At 38.3% G+C, this 24990-nt stretch overlaps 1 protein-coding gene across 2 annotated transcripts in view; it reads right to left on the bottom strand.

Annotated features, from left to right (window-relative positions):
• Nucleotides 1–421: 421 nt before the first annotated feature.
• Nucleotides 422–24990, bottom strand: part of FZD6 (frizzled class receptor 6) — a 32387-nt gene continuing 7818 nt past the window's right edge. For both annotated transcript variants that reach the window (XM_075141306.1, XM_075141307.1), the window contains exons 3-7: nt 10375–10571; nt 6878–7895; nt 4655–4803; nt 2936–3364; nt 422–2442 (exon numbers count right to left, since the gene is read on the bottom strand). In XM_075141306.1, coding sequence (XP_074997407.1) covers nt 2286–2442; nt 2936–3364; nt 4655–4803; nt 6878–7895; nt 10375–10571 — 1950 coding nt within the window. In that variant the 3' untranslated portion in view covers nt 422–2285. The remainder of the gene's footprint in view (nt 2443–2935; nt 3365–4654; nt 4804–6877; nt 7896–10374; nt 10572–24990) is intronic.

The following is a 24990-nucleotide window of genomic DNA, read 5'->3' on the forward strand; positions in this document are numbered from 1 at the left end:
CACAAAAGCATGACTTTTAATGAACTACCTAAAAAGGGAATAATATTAAATAAATTAAAAATGTGTATCAATATTTTAAGAAGGTTAAGCAAGAGCATGGTGTGGAAATACATATTCTATGTAATCTAAAGGAGGTCTTTAACTAGAGGTCATGAAAGAATGAATGCTCTAAATGTTAGGGTGAAAGAACTTGTTCAGTTTCTCACTCTTTTGTGACTCTCCGTGTTCATGTGAACAATTCCCAGCATTCTTCTGTCTCAGTTTCTCACTTACACAGGAGGGATAAAAACATTGCAATACTTATTACCTCACACAGCTCTAAGAAAAAACACATTAAAGTGTCTTAGGTGCAAAAATACTACAGTAATACAGTAACAAACATGCTACATCTAGTTATTAAGAAATACCAACTCAGAAGCTCTTACTATACAACAGTGTATTTTATTACTAACAAAGACAGTAATAACAAAACTACTGAACATGTGTATAAAGTTATCCGTTTACAAACATGACTACAAGAATGAAGAGTACTTAGTGTGCATTTTCACAGGAGACTTTTCTTTCTCACTGTCCTTCTCAGCAGCAAGAATTCTGTATATTTTAAATGGGGAAACTATAAAAGAAACAGCATGTCCTATTTAAGGCAATAAATTACAAATGCTAAAACGCCGATGCCGTACTATAAAGGTAAATACATTCAATTTTTAATGCATGATAGATAAAACAAATAACTTTGGTTTATCAGAACTGTAGTTCCTGTTGATTCAGCATTTACGTGACCTTTGTACCACGCAATTTTGCTTGATTGTTCAAAGCATCACCATGAATGCTGCCCAAATTGGAACACAGTAATTTCTCCGCATACTATCAAAATATTGAGAAATATTCTTGTTAGTAATCAAATGCAAGATTCTGAACGGTCTTACAAAACGCATTGACATTTACGTTTAGAAAACAGCAAAATCCTGGCTCCAAATTATCTCAAGTAATAACTCACATTGACTTCACTGGAGCCAGGATTTCTTAAAAGCCAAACGATAAAATTCTTATCCACGTCAGTAGTGCTTGCTCTTGAGAACCACCCTATCATAAGAAAGGCTACATGTATGAAGACCTTTTTGATTTAAAGAAAATATATTGCTGTAGTATATAGAAAATTAAGCTTTGTAGAAAAAGTATCTTGTTTTCAGTAAATATATTGTTAAACAAGCCTGTATATTATTAATAACTCAACAGTTTATTTTCTGCCAGATATTTCTCTACAGAATTAAAAAAAAAAAATTAAGTTACTTGCATAGAAACAACATGAAACACACACTTTCACTGCAGCTCAGTAAAAAAACCCCAAAGCGTATACTTCAAGATTCTGTCCCCCACGCCACCAGGGATCTGAAGTGTTTTCTTCTTTGGCATGATGCACTGAACACCACACCAGGAGGGGCTCCAAGAAGCATTTTTCTGAGGCAGTGCTGCATCTAATGCACTATCCCTGCACCAGGATGCACAGACGTCTGACCAGTTGCCCCAAATGCACAGTGTATGGTGTGTGTTATATATAAAGGTACAATCTGCTTTACTCGGAACTAAATAACATTGTCTGATCACCACAGGCCTGTTGACTTTAGTAACACCTAACAGAAGCATGTTAACTTTACCAAGTTTGTACAATACATACAAAACAGTAGTTCTAAATATTGACCTTACAGAGTCAGTTATTTACAAAATTCATTTTTATGTACAAAATAAATCACTATAATTCCAGATTCCCTTTCATATTCAGTGTACAAACTACCATAAAACAGTGCTATAATCGATACATCAGGACACATAATTTAGAGAGTATTTATAAATTTGTGTATCCCTTAAGTGATACTGCTGTTTAAAACACAGTAAAGAAAAAAAATTTTAACAAGTTTGGAAAAACATCAAAGATGCAGATGTAACTTTTATGCCTTGAAAAGTAACAGTGCTTTCTAAGCATTATTTTAATGCAATTCATTACAAAGTGTTCTTTATGTTGGGAATAATATTTGTTTCTCTCATCTTTTTCTTAAGTTACTGCTAGTCAATCCAGGCATGTCCTACAGAATTTCAATTTCCATAATTCCTGGATAGGATTAAATATAGTATATTATTGCTAGCTGTCCCCACAACAAACCTTTTTTAAGTGCAAAGCAAGATATGTGTGTTTTTTAATAAGGCACAGAGTATCAGTTATTTCCAGTGTAACACAGAATCTGTATCAGTTTTATACATTGAAAATATTCATATAAAATTGCAATCTTTCAAGGGTTTGAACTGTTTCCTGAATCCAGCTCTCTTCTGGTGTCTGAAGCCGAGTAGACAAGTAGTGATACGGAAGCTGACTGTGAGACACCAGGTATTTGGGAACAGCTGCTTTGTAACGGAGGAGATTCAATAAAATCATTTTTAGGAGTTATTCTGTGAGTAATGAAAAATAAAACACAGGGAGTCAATTTTAAGCACAGTGCATTACAGTACAAAAAATACATTTTTAGCAACAAAATTGTAATATATGTTAAGCTATATTCCTTTCAAGAGAACACAATACAGTTCTGTATACTTTTCCAAGCGTTGTTCTTTTTCAGACTTGTCACATCTCAAAATAATTGCATTGCAGTCACAGATTTCTTGAGGGTCACTGTTCAACAATACACAAATATCCTATGAGCTAAGCTCCAGCACTCAATGCTTAAAAGGAAAAGAAGAATCCTAAAAAAATATAAAATAGCCCATATGCTAAAGATACATGGCCATATGAAATAGCTTGTAAGAATTCCAGCACTCTTGACAGCTACTGAGGGTTAACTGTATACTGAGAGTATACTGATTCTTCAGAGAGAAGAAATAGAAAACTTACAAAAATAGTGGTAATACACACAAATAAGAAAAGGACTGAGTTAAGGAACCTTACCTTCCTTCACCTACTCTCTTCATACTCTCAGCCAAGCTACTCATATCACATGTGCTATCTGCTTTGTTTCTTTTTTCCACCTGATCCATGGTCAGTTTAGAACTAGATAACATTTGATCTCCACTGTTTTCACCTTCCTCGACTCTTCGGACTGATGTTCCGTCTGCTTCTATCTCTTTCTCAGATGTCTCTGGAGAGGTTTTAACTTCTGCAACAGTTTCTTGGCTTAAGTAATCATGATTAGTGATTGCTACTGCTGAAGTTCCATGATTTGTTGTGCCACCCGTACTAGTCCCCATCGACTTCGAAATGACTTTCAATCTGTGCGAAGTTGATTTGTAGTGCTTCTTTTTATGTTTAACTTTGGAATTGTGCCTCAAGAAAAATTCGCATGATTCTTGCAGCACTCTTCGACTCTCACTGATTGGACTGAAAGAAAATACAAGCATGTAACTGAATGAAAGAGGATAACCTTAAATATAATGTAAGATAGCTTCGTACACAAAAATGCGAAAGAACACCAACCAATGATGCAATCTGAGCTGGATGTTAACGAACACAAGGAAAACAATTATATGTGAAAAGAGGAGAAAAAAATCTGATCATAATAGCTCCAAAGTAATTATGTCTGTGGAACAATTAAATAAAGCAGATTTCTACATTTCTTACTTCTGCAAGTAGGTCCAATGACTTCAGTAGATTAATCATCTAAGAGAGGAAAGCAGGATTAGCTCATAAGCAGCTGTATTACCAAATTAACTTTATGTAAAGTAAACCTCATTCAAGTGAAAAAAAAAAAAGGTAAGCATTACAAAATTGACTTCATTATTTCTAAATTCTTATAGCTGAAAGCAGTTAACATCTGAAACATAAGAAAAATTATACAGGAAATGGAAAAAGAGGGGAGAGGGAAAGGAAGCTATAAGCTCACCATCAAGGAATGTAGATGTAAAATAAAAGGAGCTTAAGGACTGCTGCCTTGGGAAATCCAAAGAAATAAAAAGATTTAAAAATACAGTATAATTTATGAGTAACACAGATAATCTAAAATGAAATAATCCAGGAATAAAAAGGAATGGAAAAAATGATAACTACAAGAAATTGAGATGCCATTTATAATCTGTTTAAATCCATAGATAGGAATTTACTAAAATTAAGTAATAAAACTGAATGATTCTGTTTCAGAAAAAAAAAAGGAACAGTAAATTAATACAATAAAAGTGATACTAAGGAGGCTTCAAAGAAAATTAATTTTAAAATAAGACAGGCCTGGCACAGGAGAAAAGCAGGGGATGTTATTATTGCATGACAGTAAACACAGCTAAGTACTGTGCCAAATGAAGTACTCGGAACACATGAAAGGATCTAAGCTGATGGCTGAAATTTTCCCTCATTTGACTGGAAACCAGAGATGTATTAATCAATGCTAAAAACAACAATATGTCTTCTGCTCTATGAAGAGAACAAATCAGCAGAGGAAAATATTTTCTATCTTCTGAGAATGTTGTCAAAAAGTCATTGCATATATAAAACTTCCACAGACTCCAATGGAATTTTGCTGATGCCCATATGCAGCATCTGCCATATGCAGACTCTGAAAAAGAAAGGGTCTAAGGACAACATTTTGATTACCTGAGCTATATTTAAGAAACGTTGTCTGAAATCCAACTTATTTTAAAGTATACACTTTAAAAAACAGGAATAAAAAATTGTTCTTACTCTCTTTTGCGGTTTCTGTTGAAGAAATTGGCCCATTCAGAACAGGTCTTTTTACTTCCCACCCAGAAGACTGGAGATATGCCAACAATTAATGTCAGCAAATATTTCATCAGAAACAAAAATATTTCTGGTCTTGCTAGTGCCTTTGCCTAGAAGATAACAAAGTTTAATAAATGCAAAGAAGAAAATATACTTGTTGATTTATTTTTTAAACACAGAAAAGAAATTATGTAAAAGAGAGGCTTTCTCCTTATGGCTGCTGTTCTTTGTTGAGGCTTGTACTGCGGACAAACATTAGACATGTACAGTCAAGTCAGACCTGGTTAATGTCTACAGCTGAATACACAGAGAGGAGATTAGTCAGAAGGAAATATTTTTCTTTGAAATTGAAAGGAGAGATAATTTGGGGGGGTAATAGTATTAGTAACCATGCTCTTCAGAGATAGTTTGTATGTATAAGATTTATCCCTTCAACTTAAAAGAAACAGTAAGTGGATGAGTTGGGAGTTAATCAGATTAGACAGCATCTTCAAGGAGCCGCAGGGAACTACATAGTAGTTCTCTGTTTATTGCAAAATTAATCTACCTATTTGCAGAACCGGATCATAGAAGCTGAGACATTTAACTCAGTAAGAGATTATTATCTTCTGCTCCCATGCTGCAAATTTAATTTACGTTACCTGGCATACCTGCCAGTCCCATCTAAGAAAGTCACTATTTTTGATGGCCAGGTAACTTTAGCTACTTAAACTGGTTTGTTTTTATTTGGTTTTATTTGGTTTTATTTGGTTTATCTGGCCAATGCAATAAAAGTCTACAAGCTAGCTCAGGTAAGCCAAGGCCGAGCACACCACTTTAAGCTACTCCATTGTTAGCACACACTGTTTATTACAGGGACAGGTCCCATTAAGTATGTCTCTGTGTAATGTTGCTATTTACCCTTTCCAATAGATTAATTAAAGGCTGAGCTCTTTCTGCCTTATTATGCCAAGCTGTTATATTTAAGCACTACAAAACAAGGATATTTCTTAAAAAAGCATAAAAGCCTTGTTTTCAACCTTGTATATTTTGGACCATTTAGGTTGATACAGAGCTCAGCGCGAAACCTGCTGAAGATGAAGTGCACTTGTTAAGAATGGTAATGGAAGCAAAAACAATCAAGAAGTCTGTGAGCCATGCTACTCTCAGCTTACACTGACTTCAATACAGAGGATATAAAGGATGTTTAAGAATGGGGAAGGATCAAGCCTTATCATTCCATAATGCCTGTGTTCATATTCCTCTTTTTAATGGTAGTTTATTGCAGTAAAAACATAGATGGTAAGTGCAAAGCAATGAAAGATGACACAAGGCACTTGCATTTCTCTTAGTGATGGTGTCGTCTTTTATATTTGTTCTTAAATGGAAAGAAACAAACCACAAATTACTTGCGATTGCAGGGAGTTTTATGTACTTACAAAAGATTTAATCCATAGACAGTACAGAACATAGGCAGCTTTACTTTAAAAGCCTTTCCAAGGAAGTTGTTTTTTAAGAGTCAAATGTTAAATATGAAGACCTCCGTAATTTAAAGTGCTGTTGGGTTGTTTGTTTTTTCCTTTTTTGTTTGGTTGGGTTTTTTAAAGATTTCTTTACATTACTGAGCATCAGCCTGCAAAGGACAGCTATTGTGGAAAAAATATACTGGAAATTTGTTTTGTAATTTCAAGTGTTTTACACTCCTACACTTTGAAGAAAAAAAGATGAAAGTGATTTTAAATCTACGGTGATAAGTAACATTTTAAATCCAATTTAGACTCAATTTTCAAGAATCATTATTTCAGCTTCAACTGAAATCGATGCAAACTCACCTTAGGTAATTTGATACTGAGCTAGGCACTCAAATACTGAGCAACTACTTTTAGGAATAGATACTGTGAAAAATGATCCTCCCCTCAGCACAATTTGTAACATGAAGTCCAAATATCATAAAGATTATATATTCCCTTTAGAGCTGTGAGTTGGAATTTAGTTGCTGAGTGCTATCAATTTGATTAGTGAAAAATTTCAAAGCAAATTATGACACCACCGATTTTGACTTGAAAAGCCACTAATCACTGCATGTTCTTGAACTGATTACTTAATGTGAAAATAATTTACTAGCTGCATGGCAGATTTGGTGATGCATAAGAGTTTTTGCCAATTAACTTTCCAGCATTATTTGTAAAGGAAACTGCTACTTGCCTGATACGGACAAGGAATATGGTACTGGTCGCAGTGGTCAAATACCCAAGTCGTTTCCCAGATCCTCCGATTCACCAGTTCATAGACATAACATCCAAGAAGTGCTACAAGTGGCACCAAGTATAAACCACTAAAAACTCCAATTCGGATCATAAATTTCTTTAGCTTCTCCTGGTTTCTGCCATCATGCTGTATGACTTGCCGCACATGATTTAAAGAAATAATACCAGCTAAAAGAAGAGAGAGACCGAAAAAAACACAAAGGCACAACGGCAAAAGCACGAAGTACAGAGAAGCATCCAGATCGTAGAGACCCACAAAACAAACTCCACTGATATTGTCCCCTTCAACTTTGTTCATTGCAAGGAGCATAATGGTTAGAAAACCAGGTATTCCCCATGCAACTGCATGGAACCACATGGCTTTTTGTGCAATAGCTTCACAGCTCCATTTTCTTCCCGCTGCAAGGAACCAAGTGATTGTAAGAATCACCCACCATACAGTTCCTGCCATAGTGAAAAAATACAAAACCATGAAAAGGACAGTACAGGCTTTGTTTTGGGAGCCAAGAACAACTGTTTCACCAATTTCTAACTTATCATCTGCCTCGTTACAGGCAGTTTTGTTCCCAAGTAAAAATCCGATAAAGTACATTAGAGAGACTATGCTGTAACAGACAGAGTAATATATGATCGGCCTCTCTGGGTACCTAAACCTTTTAACATCAATCAGAAAAGTCAGGAATGTGAAAAGTGTAGCACAAAGACAAAAGATTGAAACTATTCCAATGAAGCTTTTCGCAACATCCAATTCATAATTTTTGAAGTACATGTTGGGACATGGGGGTGCACACTGATCAATTCCTAGAAACTTGTAGCCTTGTCCATTCGTAGTGTGTAGGTGGCGTGGACACCAGAATCCATAATCTCTTCGGGTCTGGCCTGGGGTCTTCTGAGTTCCGTGTACGTTTGTGGTTACAGCAGCAGTGGCAGGAACACTCTCATCACAATTGACTAGTCTACATAAATAAACAGAAGAGGAAATATCTTAATATCCCTCATTTTCAACTATAATTATTTCTTAGAAACATGAAAAAAAACTGATTCTAAGCACCATTAAATTTTGTAGATAATGCAAAATGTGCATTATGTGAAAAAAGTCAGGTGGCATTTTAAAAAACAGACTTCAAATATTTTCAGTTTAGAAGACTATTCAAACACAGCTATTTAGCTGTTGATCTCTACCTGTTGTTTTATTGCTTATGAAACACTACTCAAATTGCAATTGTTCTTTTAGAGTCTTAAATTCTACTAAACTTTTACGTATGTACATAAAAATATTTACACTAGTTGTTTTTTTTAAATCTGGATAACAATAGACTGTTGGAGACAGCAAACAATCTTGTCAAAATGCAAGCTTCAACCAAGAAACAAAGAAAGACAACTGACGGTATCTAGAATTAACTGATGACTAGTATATTATTATTATTATAATTTTTTGTGTTATAGTGATATTTCATTGTCGACAACAATAAAACTACCTAACTGAAAAAGACAAAAGCAAAAAAATAAGCATTGTAAAAAATGATCACTATTTTAGCAATTTTTTTTCTAGCTCCATAAGGTTCGTTTAAAAATGGCTCAACACTCGATTGCTCAAGGGTTTAATTGGACACAATATGTGACCTTTCTATATAGTTAATATAGTATTAGCAGTGTTGGACGTATCTTCAAACTAGATCGTGTAAGTATAACTCAAACAGGTAAGCATTTACTCAAAATGGGATTTATATTTATATGCATTCTGAGTTTAAGCATATATTTAAAAAAGAACAAGTCTTGCATTCTAGCTTTTAACGTAAGACTCTCATCTCAAAACATTCTCTGTCAAACGCTATTACAAGAGTCCCTCAATGTCAGTTTGCAAGCTCGGCTTGAGCTAAAAAAAAAAAACAACTTCAGTTCTTTGTTTCTCTGCGTTATCATGCTGTCCAAATAAATCCAGACTAATCATTAAGAAAACTGATTCTGTAGCAGATTCTTTCATTAACCATGGGCTGGACCAGTATGCACGGGAACAGCGCGAACTTTATTCACCCATGTCTTAATAGGCATTATGTATGTCTGTAAGAATACAGGAGTATGAATCTCAGGATTCTGTTTACTGCCCATCCTCATGCCAGCTCCTCTTCCAGGGGCTCCAGCAGCAGGATGCCTGCTGTTGCAAGAACATCCTGCATTACGTGGACTTCTCTGTATTGGCTATTGGGGAGACATCATTTCACATATGAACAGAGCAGATTAATTTTCAATAAATGCTAGCAGTAACAGAATAATTTAAAGCTGCAGTGATTCCTGCAAAAATGTAATTTGATTTAAAATGTCATTTGAAAGTTATATTGAAAAACTGGATCCACTTGTAATTTTCCTAATTTTTCAAAACAATTCTTGAAGACATTTGCTGCGCTGAGTGGCACTACAGTTGCATAGAAGCTCACACTAGATGGGAAAAGTTGATGCCTTCTTGTTTTAAAACCCCACAACTTCAATTTTTCTGCAGAACTAAGGGAAATGGCATTAATGCCATCTGTCATATTCATTCCTATACGTATTTCTACTGGAGATAATGGCACAGAACTACTGTCCCAGCTCTCCCTCAGCCCCATCACATATTAGCAGCTGCACGAGGACTAGAAAAATGATTTGAATTTTCACTCAAAGGAGCAGAGGTTCCTTTCCTGTACTTCTTGCCCTGATGTGCGTCTAAAAAAACCCCATCTGGCTTTAATAACTTATAAATATCTGCAGTTGAAGGTCAGAATCTCAAGAAGATTACATTGGAGTGTTTTCAGTGGTTTCCATTTAATATATATAGACTCATCTGTTCCCCAAATGTAGTATTAACTGTCTTCTCTCTGAAACAGACATGTGAACATATTTGAGAAAAACGTGAAATTTTAAAAAAGATACTTTTGGCAGACAGTACAGGAAAAGCAATACAAGATTGAATTTGCACATTTAAGCGGTTAGCAGTAAGATAAGACTTCTACTACTTAATGCTCTGCGTCCATTCAAATATAGAATATTTCATATTTCATTATTTTATGAGCAATTTTTATAAAACCCTTGTGAAGTAAATATTGATCATCCCTAGCTTAGAGATCAGAAACCAATGCAAAATCTATGCTGTAACATTTAATACTTTAAATTTTAGGATCTGAATACTGAAAAGCTTCTTTTTGCAGGGATCTGTATACTGCAAAGAACTGCTGCAGAACTTTGTTGCAAAAAGTCACAAGCAGGAAATGGAGGTGATCATTTGAATAATGAAAAAGTTTTAATATAAAAATAGTCCTACGCATGAGCACTGTAGGGTCACCAGTGACGAGGAAGCTACAGCAAGGTGATATTTAACATTCTGCCTCAGATTTTCAACTCAGTCTAGGTCAAATATGAAAATATCACCCCCACCACCTGTCAACACGAAAAATACCCGACCTGGTACATTCCAGCTCTTCAGGCCATATGATTGCAAAAGTATCCATCAACTGCTTACAGTCAGAATACACTTTCTCACAGAGGCTTCGACAAGGGTGAATCACGTGAACTTGCTCCAGGCAGGCAGGGACAAAGGCTTTGCACAGAAATGTGTGGACGTCTGGCGAACAGTGAAGATTCATAAGCGTAAGAAAAGGCTACGGGGAAGAAAAAGGCTTTGGTTAGTAATTTTAAAAAGATAATTCAAGGCATCAAGACTAACTTTCATCATTATGGCTCACATTTGTTCTCCTGTAGGTTTGAAAAGATACTAGAAAATAGTGTTTGTTCAGCAGTTGTGAAAGAGCAAAACCCAGAGGCCTGAGCAGCGAGAAGCTCTGTAAGCACTTCTAGGCCAGCCCCTGCCCCGGGATCTCGACCAATCTGTAACTACTCAAACCTGATTTTTCCTATTTGACAATGTTAGAAATCTGAAAGGTATTACAAAAACCCAAGATTTTTAAAAAATAGGGTAAAACATTAAGTTCCTACGTTCACCAGTCAGCTTCTAAATAAGTGCCCTGAGATTTTTAAAGGTGTTCTGTCCTTGTAGCCCCTGTTAGATTACATTTCCAGACCTAAGTGGTGTGTTGCACTCATCATCTTCTCTCATGCTAGAGAGGTTTGGGTTTTTTTGATTAATGAGGTCCAAATATCATTATTCCTCATTTTTGAAACACTGCATTTCAAAATCTCAACACGACTGAGAATTTCTCTACCTGTATTACTAAGCACCAGCCAGTGAATAACTGATGACTGTTTGTTACTAGAGAATTCATAGAATGACATTTAATGCAACTCTCTTCCCCCCCCAATTCATTCAATCCATTATTTACAGTGAGACAAGCTTTTCTGGGAAAAAACCCAACCTTCCTTCTCTACATTTTATCAACTTTATCAACTTTATTATTAGGGAAAATTACTTTAGCTAAAATACTACCATGTGTGCAAACTTCAGACAAACCAGTTGTCGGTCATTTTTGCAACTGCTGTGTTGTTGTAAGGGCAGCTCATTGAAGGAAGCAAGCGATGACACGCTAAGAGCATCGCCATCCAGTACTTCCAAGGCGCATGTCTAAGCAACGGGGCCAACAGCGGGGAGCGGAGGTGCTGGGGGCTGTGTAAGCAGGCCCTCGTGTTAGCGAGCACAGGCAGAAATAAAACTGAAGAAGCCAACCATGCGCCGGTGACTTGTTGGTGACTCTCTGGATACGTGGAGACTAGATCACAGATCAGCTGGGGCCACGAGGTGCCAGGCATTGCCAGGACACAGGGCACATGTGCGGTGCACGACATTTCACCCACGTAAAGAGCGCTGGGGCGGCAGGCCGGTGGGGATGCGCAGAACGGATCAGCTCCTCCACCCCGCTCACCGGGCCTGCAGAGACTGCCCAGCAAAAAGGAAGGGAAGCAGCGAGCGGCTGGTGGGGCGCGCGTGTGCTGACAGGCTCCCACCCCGCTGAGCAAGCCCCAGCCTTTGGATCCATTGCAGGCTGCTGTTTCTTCACTGTCCTGCCTGCCACGCCGGGCACACATTCCCGATCCAGCTCATGAGAGTAAAACAAGCTAATTTAAACACCATTCTGAGGGAACTAACCCACCGCTGAGGGTGAAATCAATCTGCAGGATCAGGGCAGCCTTTTAACGTAGGCTTTTGGATAAAATGCTTCTTGGATTTCAGGAAAAAGGAATCTCTGTATCACACGTAAATAGTCAAATTCATGCATGAGGAGTATTTAACACACTTTGAAATGCACTGATAAATAGGGACACTGCATGAAATTTTCAAATAAGGCAGAATTTTTAGTAAGATTTTTATTTAGTAAGAATTTTATTTAATTCTTTGCCATTAACAGCTATGTATCTCAAATATTCAACAAACGACCGGTAAAGGAACGATTAACTTCTGAGCCCAGAATAATATCCTTATTTTTGTCCGCTTTTAAGTATCCCAAATATATTTACACCCATACCCCAAGAGCAAGCATTACTACTGAGCATGCAATTTAAAAGGAAAGACCTTGACAAATAAATTTTCCCCTTCAAAACCGAAGCAGGGAGGGACACCTTTGTAATAAACATAGGAATGGGGGGGAGGAGGGAGAAGGGAAAAGATAAGGCAGAGCAAGAGTAACAGAAAAACGCTTTACGAAAAACCAAAAAAATGTTGGCACCATCCTTCAGAGCACTCCAGCTGCATGCTGCATCTGCAGATGCCATTACAGCAGGCGCACAGAAGTCTGATCCCCCTCTGGATGTCTGCTCTAGAGCCACCTTCTCAGGAACCCCAGACCTGAGTATTTTATGAAAGGAGAGAAGTATAGCTCTAGTATAATGTGTTCCAGCTCCATAAGTTGGATTATTTCCTAAATGCTCCGTGGCTTCAAATGAAAAAAAGTAATCAGGAGTTAACCCTAAAGGAATTAAATTTCCACAATTATGATGCTTGTTTTCTTTTCAATTAAATTTTATTTGCTCCAATGTTTAATTTATGTTAGCTCTGTTCTTCCTGGCACTTAGGATACAATAAAGATAATAGCCTGGGTAGTCATATATATCTCCTATAGAAATTGAGTTTACTTTTGAAACTCAGTCTTGTAGAAATTGTCTTGACTGTTATGAATTCTTCCTTTCTATCATCCACAGTTCATCTCAGTTGATAAAAAACAAAATTAATTTTCTACAGCAAGTTTTGGGGTGCCAGTCAAGAACTTTTGCAGACTTAGGGAAATCAGCAATATTTTCTCTAGAAAGTAAGAATTAAAAAAAAAATTAATATCTATGAAACCAACTTTATCTAAAGAGATATTTTACTAGCTATTTTGATTAGCAACTAACAATTTTTAGATAGCATTTTCCAACACAGCTAATAAGGCTACGTATCATAAGTTCACTCCCTTGATATAGGAAATGAGTATAAAGAAAGCGATGTCTGCTGAAGAAAGTCAGGACATAAAACCAACCTTTACCATTCCAGCAGAATTTCTGTTATATGAAATTACTTAACTTAAAAGCTGAAATATCACAAGAATCACTACAGAATAATACTGTATATTAGAGGAAAATAATGACAAGCGAAAATTAAATGCCTGCAAGAGTTTTACTACAGTGTCTTGTCATTGGCTAAATAAATACTGTTGTTTAAAGAACATACTTTATTTAAGTGCAAAACCACCCTAACAGATAAATGCAAAAATGCAAAACTGTAGGAAGGAAGCTATGCTCAGCCAGTAATGTAATCAGAGTAGAAATCCAAGGACTTGACTGACAAGCAATTGTTCTCACAGTATTCCTTTCAGCTTGCTAAAGATATTTACATTTTGACACCTGAAAGTATGAGCGCAAGTCAGGAGCAGGAGGTTTGGTGTTCTGAAAACACAAGCAGACCTTCCGAGTCATACCAAACACGCAGTTCTCACCCCAGCTGATAGCAAGGGGGGTACAAGATGACAAGCTGACATCCCTCCCAGTTTCCAACAGTCAATGGTTTAGGAAACTTTATGAGCAGCAGGTTGTAACTCCAGCATTGTGTTGAAAAGACACCAACAGACCTCCTTTCTTCCCACAACATATCTAATCCCTTTTTCAACCATTTATGCTTATACTCTTTGTAAAATACTACAGCAGTAAGTTATATTGCATAATTTGATCAGGCACTGCCGAGAAAATACTGCATTTTTTTATTGTAACACCTGGTTTTGCAATCTAGTTTGTGTTTTGACAGTTAACAGATCACACTCTACTTTTTCCATGCCATTTTGCCATCCTGCTATCTTTTACATATTATGTTTATGTATTAGCATAATAATGTTTTACATTTTGATTTCTACTCCTTTCATAATATACTTTGCCTTCTATTTGCCTTGACTATATTTGAACACTGACCTCACATTTCCACAGAACTATCCACAGTGACGACAAAGACTCTTTTCTGAGTGACAGTAACTAATATAATACCGTGCACATCTACTTCTATGAATAGTGGGGGTTATTTTTCCCTATATTTATTACTCTGCATTTACCATCTCTAAATGTCACCTACCATTTTATTGTCCAATTGCATCTATCACAAGACCTTTCTGCAACTCTTTAGTCAATTCTTTTTTTCTTAGCAAATTCACTATCCATCCTTCTTCCAGGTCATTTATGAGTTAGTTGTGTGTCGGAGGTTTCAGTACAGATGACTAGGGGGAACCACACTAGTCATTTATTTGCTATAGGACCAAACTACCAGCCAATGATTTCATACCCTACTTTGTGACAAAACATTTATTTATTCCTACTTTTCCTTCTTGTCCTTTAAGTAGGCATTGGAAGAGAAAGTTCCCGTTGGGTTACCACCATAGTTTCTTTAAAAAACATAGGTTATGACCATGTCAAAGCCTTTTTGAAAATTGAAGTGCAATATGCAGACTGAATCACCCCTTTCAACAAAGTTGAGACCATCAAAAGAAACTCCAATACATTTTACAGGCAATGACTTCCCTCAACCAAAAAAACTCTGTAAAATGTAAAACTTTGCCTCAAGCACATACAAATAGGATCTACTGCCTACTTTTACCATTTAAGAACAGCAAAAAAAGTCATGAATTGTGCCTGAAACTCTGCTAACAATTATGTATCTTTAAATGTGGGCTTCACTTCCAGCTAGCCAATTTGGAAACGTTTCATTATAGAAAATAATAGGTCTGCATTTCCTGACGGACCATAAAAGCAAAATTTCACCGAAACCAAAGTGTTCACTCCTCCTGCTGGATAGCGTATAAGCAAAAAGTGTAAAACCAAGATCACAAGCTCACTGAGAGTATGAATTGGTTGCCTCAAGGCTGTGTTATCTGGATCACGGGTGTCCCAACCACCAATCATTTTTTACCCAAGTGGTTAGCTGGGTAACCTGCACACATGCACGTGTTAATGTCTTGAGCATCCAAATCTAAGATTAAACTCGCAGATTCACCAAGCTGGTGAATTTAGAATCTAGTACCATGTTCCTCTCCTCTTCAGGAAGGTCAGGAAGTGCAGGCGGCACAACAACATGAAAAGGCACTTGGCATATCTAGCATTAGCAACCATTGCCCTGTCACATGAAGGACAGAGATGAAAACCTGCAGATTTGGTGATGGCAGTGCTAAAAATAGAGTGAGACCAGGCTTTTTTAAAACCAAGAATGAAGCCTCACAAAGCCAATACAAGTCCTAAAATATAAATTCTCATCTTCCTGCCAACGGAAAAAAAAAACAGCAATATGAGGCAAACTAGAACACGCTAACAATGTACCAAAGAAACCTCCAACAAACTAATCACAACTGTAAAGCCAAAGATGATGTAGTCTGTAACAAGAGGAGAAGCGCTGCCTCAAGCAATAGCAGTGAAGAACTGAGGGTTGTGAAATGCAAACTTTCCACTGCGTTGTCAGTGCAGAGTACGAGAGTGCTCTGTCAGTGCCCTGTACAGAAACCTCCCAGTGCAAAAGTCTGAACTGAACCCCGTGAAGCATACATGTACCCACTGTGGAGTGTGAATACGGTCAATCAAAGGGAGTAGAGCACCACTAGCCACTGAGATGAATATCCTCTGCACTGAACAAACACCAACACCTTACTTAGTGAATCCTAGATTCTTTACAAAGTATGTCTATGTTATATTTTATCCAGAGGCAAAAAGCCAGACTATCTCCAGTTATGGTATGGTCCTACAAACAATAACACAACTGAGATGAGTGAAAACAAATGGTGCAGAGAACAGAATAAATGGCTAGGTGCAAACACGCTCTTAAACATGCTTTGCCAACAAGTAAATTGCAACCTAGAACTGTATATGAATCTCGTGTTCAGCATCCTTCTCTGTTTCGTGCTTAGCAGGCTTACAAGTCCAAGACACAACAGAAACAAGCTCATTATTCCAGGCAGACAGTGCAGATGCTCTGTCCTAGCTCATCTCAGTTTTATCCTAGAGAAAAGTATTACCAGAGATGATCACATGTCTCTAGGGTTGGGATGTGTAATAACTACTAACATACGTCAAAACAAGTAAGTGAAAATGTTCTTCTGTACTCTGCTGATTAATGTCACAGAAATATTAAATAATATAGCAAATGGTGGATCAAAATATTGAGGTCTTTGTTACAATCTCTTGCTTCAGTAAACCTTCATTGTAAGAGACAGGAAATATCTTGAATTGCTGAGATATACAGAGGACAAGAGCCTTTGTTCAGCCATTGGAGCCAGTTATTTAAGACAGTAACAGCCTGCTCTCCTAACCACTGAGATCTAGCTACCAAGTTAAAACATTTAGCTTAGTTAACCTAGTTAACACTGAGGTTAACTAAGTTAAACAATGAGAGACACCAGCTGTCTCACTGTGAAGCAATGGTACCCGTTTCATGATTTGATATGAATCTTGTGACCTAAAGCAACAACATTACAACCTTGTCACTTACATAACCGTGTATTTCAATTGTGGAAGCGAACACAGCCTTAAATCTCAATTTCTACAATCACACTACACTGTGTACTCCAGATTCCTATCTATATTACAGATACACATTGTTATTCATGAAACTATTTACCTGCTTTACAGGAAATAAGACCTCACCTTAATGATTAATAAATAATGATTAGTAATTTACAGTGCTAGACTCAAACACAACTACTGTCCAGTGTCATTATAGAATTAAAGTACAATCTCAAAACCTAAACACAATATATTTTACATATACACTTTCACATGTGATATGTAGGAAACACAGCCACTGTCAACCATGATGTATATAAATGGTCTCAAAAGAATAGGCGGTAATTACTCTTTATACTCACAGAGCTATATTAACAACCTTTGTGGTATCTTTAGCCACTTTTATAATGATAATCTAATTAAAAACAGTGAAACAAGTATGGAACGGTTGATTTAATCCTACACTATTGTTTCAATAGAGCTATTCTGGACTGGATGCAAATGAGATTAGCATCATACCGAGAGAGATTAATGCCTTCATACAATTCCCAGATGGGCTGGCAAGGGTGGTAATTTGCACATGGCCACACTGAATCAGCTGCCAAGAAATGCTAATTTAACTCCTAATTCATGCACAATTAATTAAGTCACGGTAAATAAATGTCCTAACACACAAAACTAAATGAAGGATGAAATTTTCAGATTTGATTAGATGCAAAGCAATGTTGAGAAAAGACTAGGTTCTTCCAATTGGATGCTATATTGATGGATTCAGATCAAAGGCAAGTTAAAGACACTTTTAAGTTGGTATGTAAGGATTTAGAAACTACTTTGCAGGAGGCTAAGGCAGTTTAAGTGTCAGCATCTTGTTGCTACATGTCTGCTAGAAGTTCCTACTTCAACAGCAGAGCTGTAAAACAGAAATGTGGGTGCAGCTTATGAACATTAGTGCAATGTCAACCATCCTTTAAACAACCAATGAAGACGGTATGAACTAATTTGCTATTGATTTAGAGGGGGCCCAAATACTCCACGTCACTACCTGAGCTATGAGCAATAATCAACTATTGCTGCCAGCAGCAAGTATCAGTCATAATCTATATCTTCTAACCTCAGTCAAAATTATATGGTTAACTCCTCTGAGACCGAAGTTTTTCAGGACTAAAATTCACTGATAGGAATAAAATATTTTAGATATGAATACATATAAATTTAATATGCATCATTAGTGCACGGTAATTTGATAGAGGCAAAAGAAAACCATTGAAAGCACATGAATTTGACTTACTAAAATAATCTGCTTTTAAACAAAGCAGCATTACTTTCTACAGCTTTCAAAACAGAAAGGAAAGGAAAATACAATCATGTTTTATTTAAAAGCTTGTCAAACGTTTTTTAAATGTTATCAGTCTAGCGTTTACAGAGATAAGAATGAAATCTTTTGTCAGAGTAGAAATCAGGTTAACCCAGTAATTTAAAAGACACAAATAGTTTAAGTTTCCTACTCAAGGACAATCTAGAGTTCACAGAGCTGAGAAGAAAAAAAAAAAATATAGTAAACAAGCAAGTAGACCAAACAATGCTGCAATGGAAGATGTTTGCAAAGATACGAGCTTTCATCTTTGTCCTCCAGCGGAACAGCAAAGGCAATGCATGCACTTGGACTTTCAAAGGCAACAAGTTATTTTAGAGCTCTGAACAAAGCATGGGGACAGCTTAACTTGCAAGAGTTGATCAGCTGAACTGTTCCCAGCTCCTCCCACAGCCGTACAGGTGTGGGAGCTGCGGACTGGTCAGCACCTGAAGCATCACCATTTAGAAGGCAAAGTCATATAGCAGCTGATCTTAAAAATGCTATGTTGTAAACTCCAGTGGCTCAGGGACTGACTGGCCAGCAGTCAGATGCCCGTGCAGTGCAGGCCCTGGGGAGCCAGACCTTCACCACCCACTTCAAGGTAAACTAGCCAGGCATCAGTTCAGATCGCAGGCTGTGCAACTGCTCAATGAGCTGAATTACCCATCACCTAAATGTTCAATATATTTGCAATAAAATCACAAGTATATTTGCAAACTCTTCACCATCATTCACCCCTACACCTATATACGCAATATACTTTAATACACATTCAGTTGTGAACCTTCATACTAGCTGTTCAAAGTTGACGGGACTATTAATGAGAAATCCAATCAGGGTAAGGACAAGGCACATAGGAGAAGGTTTTCAGAGGTCAGTAGGGCAGCAAGACACTCACTCACTTTCAAAAAAGCAAAACAAAACCCAAAAAAAAACACTCTACCACCACAACTGGGCACTAAACTTGCCATTGCCATTGCCAGTATACAGAGACACACACACACAGAAAGATAAAGCAGGCTATTCTGCTTTTTACTTCTATGGGCTCCGGACTGTTTTGCATTAACTAGCAACTACAGAATTTTTTTCTGTAGTAAAACAACTTAGTTCCATGTTTTCCCTTTAAGTATTTTTAAGTGCAAAATAAAAATACATATATCCCTGTTTTTTTTAACTATAGCAGAGGTTAGAAACAATATAAACAGGAATATTACATCTCACTGAGAAGTTATTCTGAAGCAAACTAAAGTTCAAGTATTCCAATACTTTTCAAAATAGCTTATTAGTGAAATTCACTGCATTTTGTGGTTCTAACCTAAATTATAGCTTGACCTAAATTATAGATATTCCAGCCTCTGCAATTTACAGTCCAAAACAAAACATGACAGAGTTTTCCCAAGCATTACAGAACTGAACTATTTATACAAAGTTTTCAATTATATATGCTTTTATCTCCATGTATACTATACAGAGCATAAAAGACAGAAAAATATAAGTTAACTGAAGGAAAGCATACTGCGGGCCCTCAAACATTTGAGTCTAGACAGAGCTTCATTACATCTGGGCTGTGGTAGCAGAAGAACCTCAAAATAATCTTAAATTCTTCATGTATTTGCCACATATTACAGGAGTAAATGGATTTATTACTGAACTTTTTGTGTAGAATACAATTTAGAAGATTACCAGTAATACTGTTGATAAACTGCCTGTTGTCTATAAAACAGCTCCTCATTTGAAGGGAATTCCAGCAGAAGTCGTTAATGCTCTGGTTCCAAAAATGCTCTGGTCCACATCAGACCAGATTCATGTTTCCCTCTGTCTTTGTGAGTGTGGACATGCACTTTAGCAGAACAGCACCACCCAAGTTACCAGAGTAGTAACCCTGCGCCATGCTTTCTTCCTTACGTACTTCACACACAAACTAAATCAGGAAAATCTCAGTCATGACAGGATTGATCTTCTCAAGCAATCTTCTGTCAGTCTTCTGCAACATCAAGTAAAGCAATCAAGAGCCAGATCCACAAAGGGGACTGGCTATTGCAACAGAAACTTGTGATGCCTGACTTCCAGGCACTTCACAAAGCCCTCACAGCAGTTTCCCTATCTGATGTCCACATAGAGAGGCACTCAACATTCACAGAATTCAGGAAGCAGAGATAACCTCACAGCCAGAATAAAATGCTCAAGAGGAGCAGGAATTAGTAAATATCTCCAAAAGTTGGGCAACTAACGCCAAGCTCCAAGGCAGCGTTTATGCAACAGACTACTTCTCAGAATGCTCAGGGATCCATGTTCAGACACCTCCTTTGCCAGTCTCTAAAATAAAAATTTAAGCAGTTTTAAAAAACCCAAACAAGCAAACCAAAAAAACCCAAAATCCCTCCAAAAAACCCCAGAACAACTTAAGTCAATAGCTCAGTGACTGGTATGCTCATGGGAGAGAAACTGGGGATCCTGTTCCACTGACCTTAAGTATTTTAAATAAGGTGATAGAGGAAAAAAGCAAGAGACATTTCTGTGCCAGAAAGCCATACAATCTGCAGTTAGAGATTTTCCTATCACTCCAACTCAGCCTGGAAGGGACAACCAGTCCTCTTCCCCACAAGTTATTTAACTCTCCTTTTCTAAACCCAAGCCATGCTAATACTAGGAGAACACCAGAGTATTCGACGCACTTTACCATCACAGAGTTACCAGGATGGCAAGAAAGCCAGTTCTGTGCTGGCTGATGCAAAGGCATCTGAACCAGCTCTGCACAGACCAGCAACCAGCCCAGCCTGGTGCCATTTCTACACGACTGCTGATCCTACTTGGAGTCCACCCAGGAACACGGTTATATGGCATGACACCTTTGGCTCAAAGCTGACCCCATTAGACCTGAGGAAGCTCTGCAATGAGCCACACTGTTGCCTGCATCAAGTTTTCCACTCTTCGCAGATCTGGGCTAGCCATGATTGGTTAGGTGGGGATAGAGATATTGTACCTAAGTTGGAAAATCTCCTGACTTACGAAGTTAATTCCCATGCTAACGGGGAATAACAAACTGCCGCCCTCAGCCTCCCAAATCCAACAAAATGAAAAGTAACTGCATCCGTTGATTTCTTGCCCATATCTCATAGAAATGAGACATAGCTTGTCTCATGGCCAGTCAAGCAGTGTGTCAGTGTCTCAAGGTATGATCAACTGGAAATCCTGAAATGAGAAGACAGAGGAAAGAACTGCAGGTCGTGAGGTAGATAACTGTAGCTTCATGGGCTCCAACTCAGTCATCTGACTTGTGCATGCCTGATTGACGTTGTCTCTTACATCACAACAAAGTGAATGGATTAGTGAAAGTTTTCAGAAATTAGTAATTTTAACAATTTTCATGCAGTACAGTATCAAATGCTTTCCTGGACTTCAAATAGACTGGCTTAGTCCCTAGAAAATCTGTACAAGTCGCTTCTGTCATGCACACGGATTGACAAGGAGGATGGGATCTTCTGAAAGAATTCTCAGTTACACAGGAGCACAGATGAACACAAGTCAGACACAGCACTAGAAATGAATGACCTAGGAGTCTGGGCCACAAACCAGAGACAGTTCAAAAGAACAATGGAAAACTGGATGGCAGCCTCGGTTTGTTTGTGTTTGGGAAGCTTTCACCATGTAGCCAAATTTCTATATACTTAGCATCCACCATCTGCCGTAAATTTTGATCCAGAGTAATCTTCTGTAAAATCACTGCTTCTGGGAAGACCAGTGTATGTGCAAAATGGAAAACCAGGCCTTCCACTTTAAATTCACTTCTATAGGTATCATCTTCACTATAGCTTGAAAACATAAAATTATAATTATCAATAATAATTATCATTATTATTCAGAGTAGATAATTATTGTAATAGGAAAAGCAGTACTTAAGATTTTTAAAAAGATATACATAAAATCTCTTTTTGAAAAAAAAGTCATACTTCATTCCCAAGTATTTGTGGGAAATAGTTCTTATCTTCCACAGAGGTATATTTCTTCTGTGGCATTTTTGTTCAGTTATTTATTTTTATGAAGATAAAATGTCTAAAACAATTACAGCCTGAGTAGTTATAGATTTTTGCTCTGTAGACATATGTATGCATCTTAATTAAATTACTTTTATTTATTAACTTTTATTTACTCTTAATTTTCATTTATTCTGAGACACAGGCCAACCTGAGAGGCAAGAAAGCAAGAAAAACAACTTGCTTTTAAATAACATTAAAAAATCCAAATTCTAAAGGATTGATGAGGCAACTGTTAAGGAAAGAAGCTAATTCCTTTACCACATTACGTTATGATCACCTCCTCCTTCCTCCAAATGCCAGATATCCAAATGTAAGAAAGGGCTCTCTTAACAAAGCTAATGACGTTACTACAGGAGCCTCTTCCTGACACGCACTGCCTCACACAGTCTCTCCTCCATCCCTCCAAAATCTCCACCCAAATCCTTGACACCTTAAACACCCTGCCTCCTCTTCTAGTGAGATCAAAGAGTCAAAGGAGAGACAGTTTCCCAACAGTTCACTGCTTGCTGTAGCACAGAAGTTACATCACTACTCGATAGCACAATCTGGTGTGAGCTTTCACCCACCCCTCACAGGGGCCAGTCTAAACAGAAACAGGTACATCCCCAGCACCTCCACCACACTGCAGAAACCTTCCCCCGTGAGAAGCTGGGGGCTGTAGGGAGCTCACAAGCCATGTTATTGTACTGTAACCTCACAGTCAAGGACTCACATTTGCTTTTCTTCTCCTTCACAGATGGCTCTTATAAAGAGGAGGATGCATCCACCTCCTTATAAGAGGCATAAGCAATGACACCTCTTCCTTCTCTCCCCCTTCTCCCAGCATCTCATTCCTAGACTACTGCAGCAAAAGTCAGCATCGCCCCTGAGGCGATGCTGCAGCCCTTGCAGCTCAGGTGGCACTGGGGCAGGCAGACAGAGAAACAACACCGTGCACGTAGTCACTGACAGGCCTACCAAGGACATGGAAAAGGACCAGATCAGCTCTTGCCCCACCCTGCTGCCCAACTAGTAAAGGATCAGGAGGCTTTAGACATGTGACAGGGGTGGTAATTTCTGCAGGAGACCTTCCATTTCCCTCCAGAACTGCCGAACTATTGTCTATAGCGGCAACCGGCAGGGCAGATGCATGAAGGTCTATAAAAAGTCAGCCCAATCCTAGAGCGACCTCCATCCTTATCCATAACTGCTATTTATCCCCATCCACAGGCACCTGAGCACCCAAGGGAGGATGGCAGGCAGCATGCTTGACACAGCAAGGCAGCTGCTGGGATGCCTCCTGTTCTCCCCAGTTCTGGATGCCTGTATTAGCCAGTGTTTCCTTATCGTTAGCCCACAGTGCTCATTTTGTTGGCCATGGTGCCTTTCTACCCCATTATCTTCCCTATTCCTCTTGTTCTAAAAACTCAAGGCCACATTTTCTTCTATCCTTTCATCTTATGACCTGTGGGCCATGTTAACCTTCAGCATATAACATTTTGTTTGTAGGTCCAGGCATACTCCCCAGAGAGATCCCCCACCCAGATGGGTTCTTAAGCTTTGCTTAAAATAGTGCATCTTGTACCTTCCTAGAAAGAGCATCAGCTCATGTGAAGCAGTACAGAGCTGGGACATGGAGTCTGGGTAACCGGGTATTGCTAGGCCATCATGAGGCTGGATGGGTACAGTCCCTCTCTGAAGAGCTGCTTTTAATTTTTTTATGCAGGATAAATGTGTGGAGAGTTTGGCCACCAAGTGCTGTGTGGCAGTAGTTACTGGGATTGAAGAAATCTGGTTGCGCAGGCTCTCTGGGGAATATAGCATGGGCCAAACTGGGAAGGATGTGGTTATTCTCTGAAAGAACTTGATCTACCAGAAGTTTAAGCGCAGGAAAGAAGGATGATTTCCCACCCCCACTCCCCCCCCCCCCCCCATAAGCTCTCATCTGTCTCACTACAGGGTTGGAAGGGAACAGATATCTTTGGTAAGAGGACATCCTTTCTGTCCTGCGAAGACTGATTATCCAGGCCTGTCCCCTACGCCTCTATATCACAGCAAGTTTCTCTCCCCCCATTTACAACAGTTGCTTACACAGCTCTTATGGTCCCCTGCACACCTCCCCTTCTTCTAATAGCTAAGCAGGAAGCAAGCAAGTCTCCGCTCATCTCCGCTATGTAGTTCAGGAGAAGGGGGCAGACATATGCATCTTTTCCTCTGGCAAACAAATTACTACTGTGATGCAGTAATCACAGCTGCACACAATACACAGAAAAGGTCCAAAAAGGCAACAGGAGACAAAGCAACCATGTTTGCCCCAAAGGGCTAGTGAATCAACAGCAAATAGATAGTGAGAGAGAGAAAAAGGCAGCAAGCTTTGTGGTGCAGACACTCCAACCCTCTCCTTTGGAAGGGGGTAGAGAACTAAAGAGATGACACAGTAGTAGTTTCAGAAATTGTCGTATTTAATTATTGCATTGTCACACTGGAAAAGAAAGCATTGACATTTGACCACATCCCCTATCCCATGCACTCCTGTCCTGGACCATTCTCTTTTTGTGGTCTTTATGAACAAAGGCATAGATAACATCCTGCAGCCAAGCTGTCATCCTGACATCACATCCATCTTGCAAGCGGAAAACTAAACTCGCATTCTGCCTCCACCTGCATGCAATAAGGGCCTGGGCTCCATACAGCCTTACGACCCATGCAGCACTGTGGACAAACAGCTTCTCTCACAGTTGCAGGAAGGCACCT

The sequence above is a fragment of the Calonectris borealis genome, chromosome 2, assembly GCF_964195595.1.
Source record: "Calonectris borealis chromosome 2, bCalBor7.hap1.2, whole genome shotgun sequence".
Classification (NCBI taxonomy): Eukaryota; Metazoa; Chordata; class Aves; order Procellariiformes; family Procellariidae; genus Calonectris; species Calonectris borealis.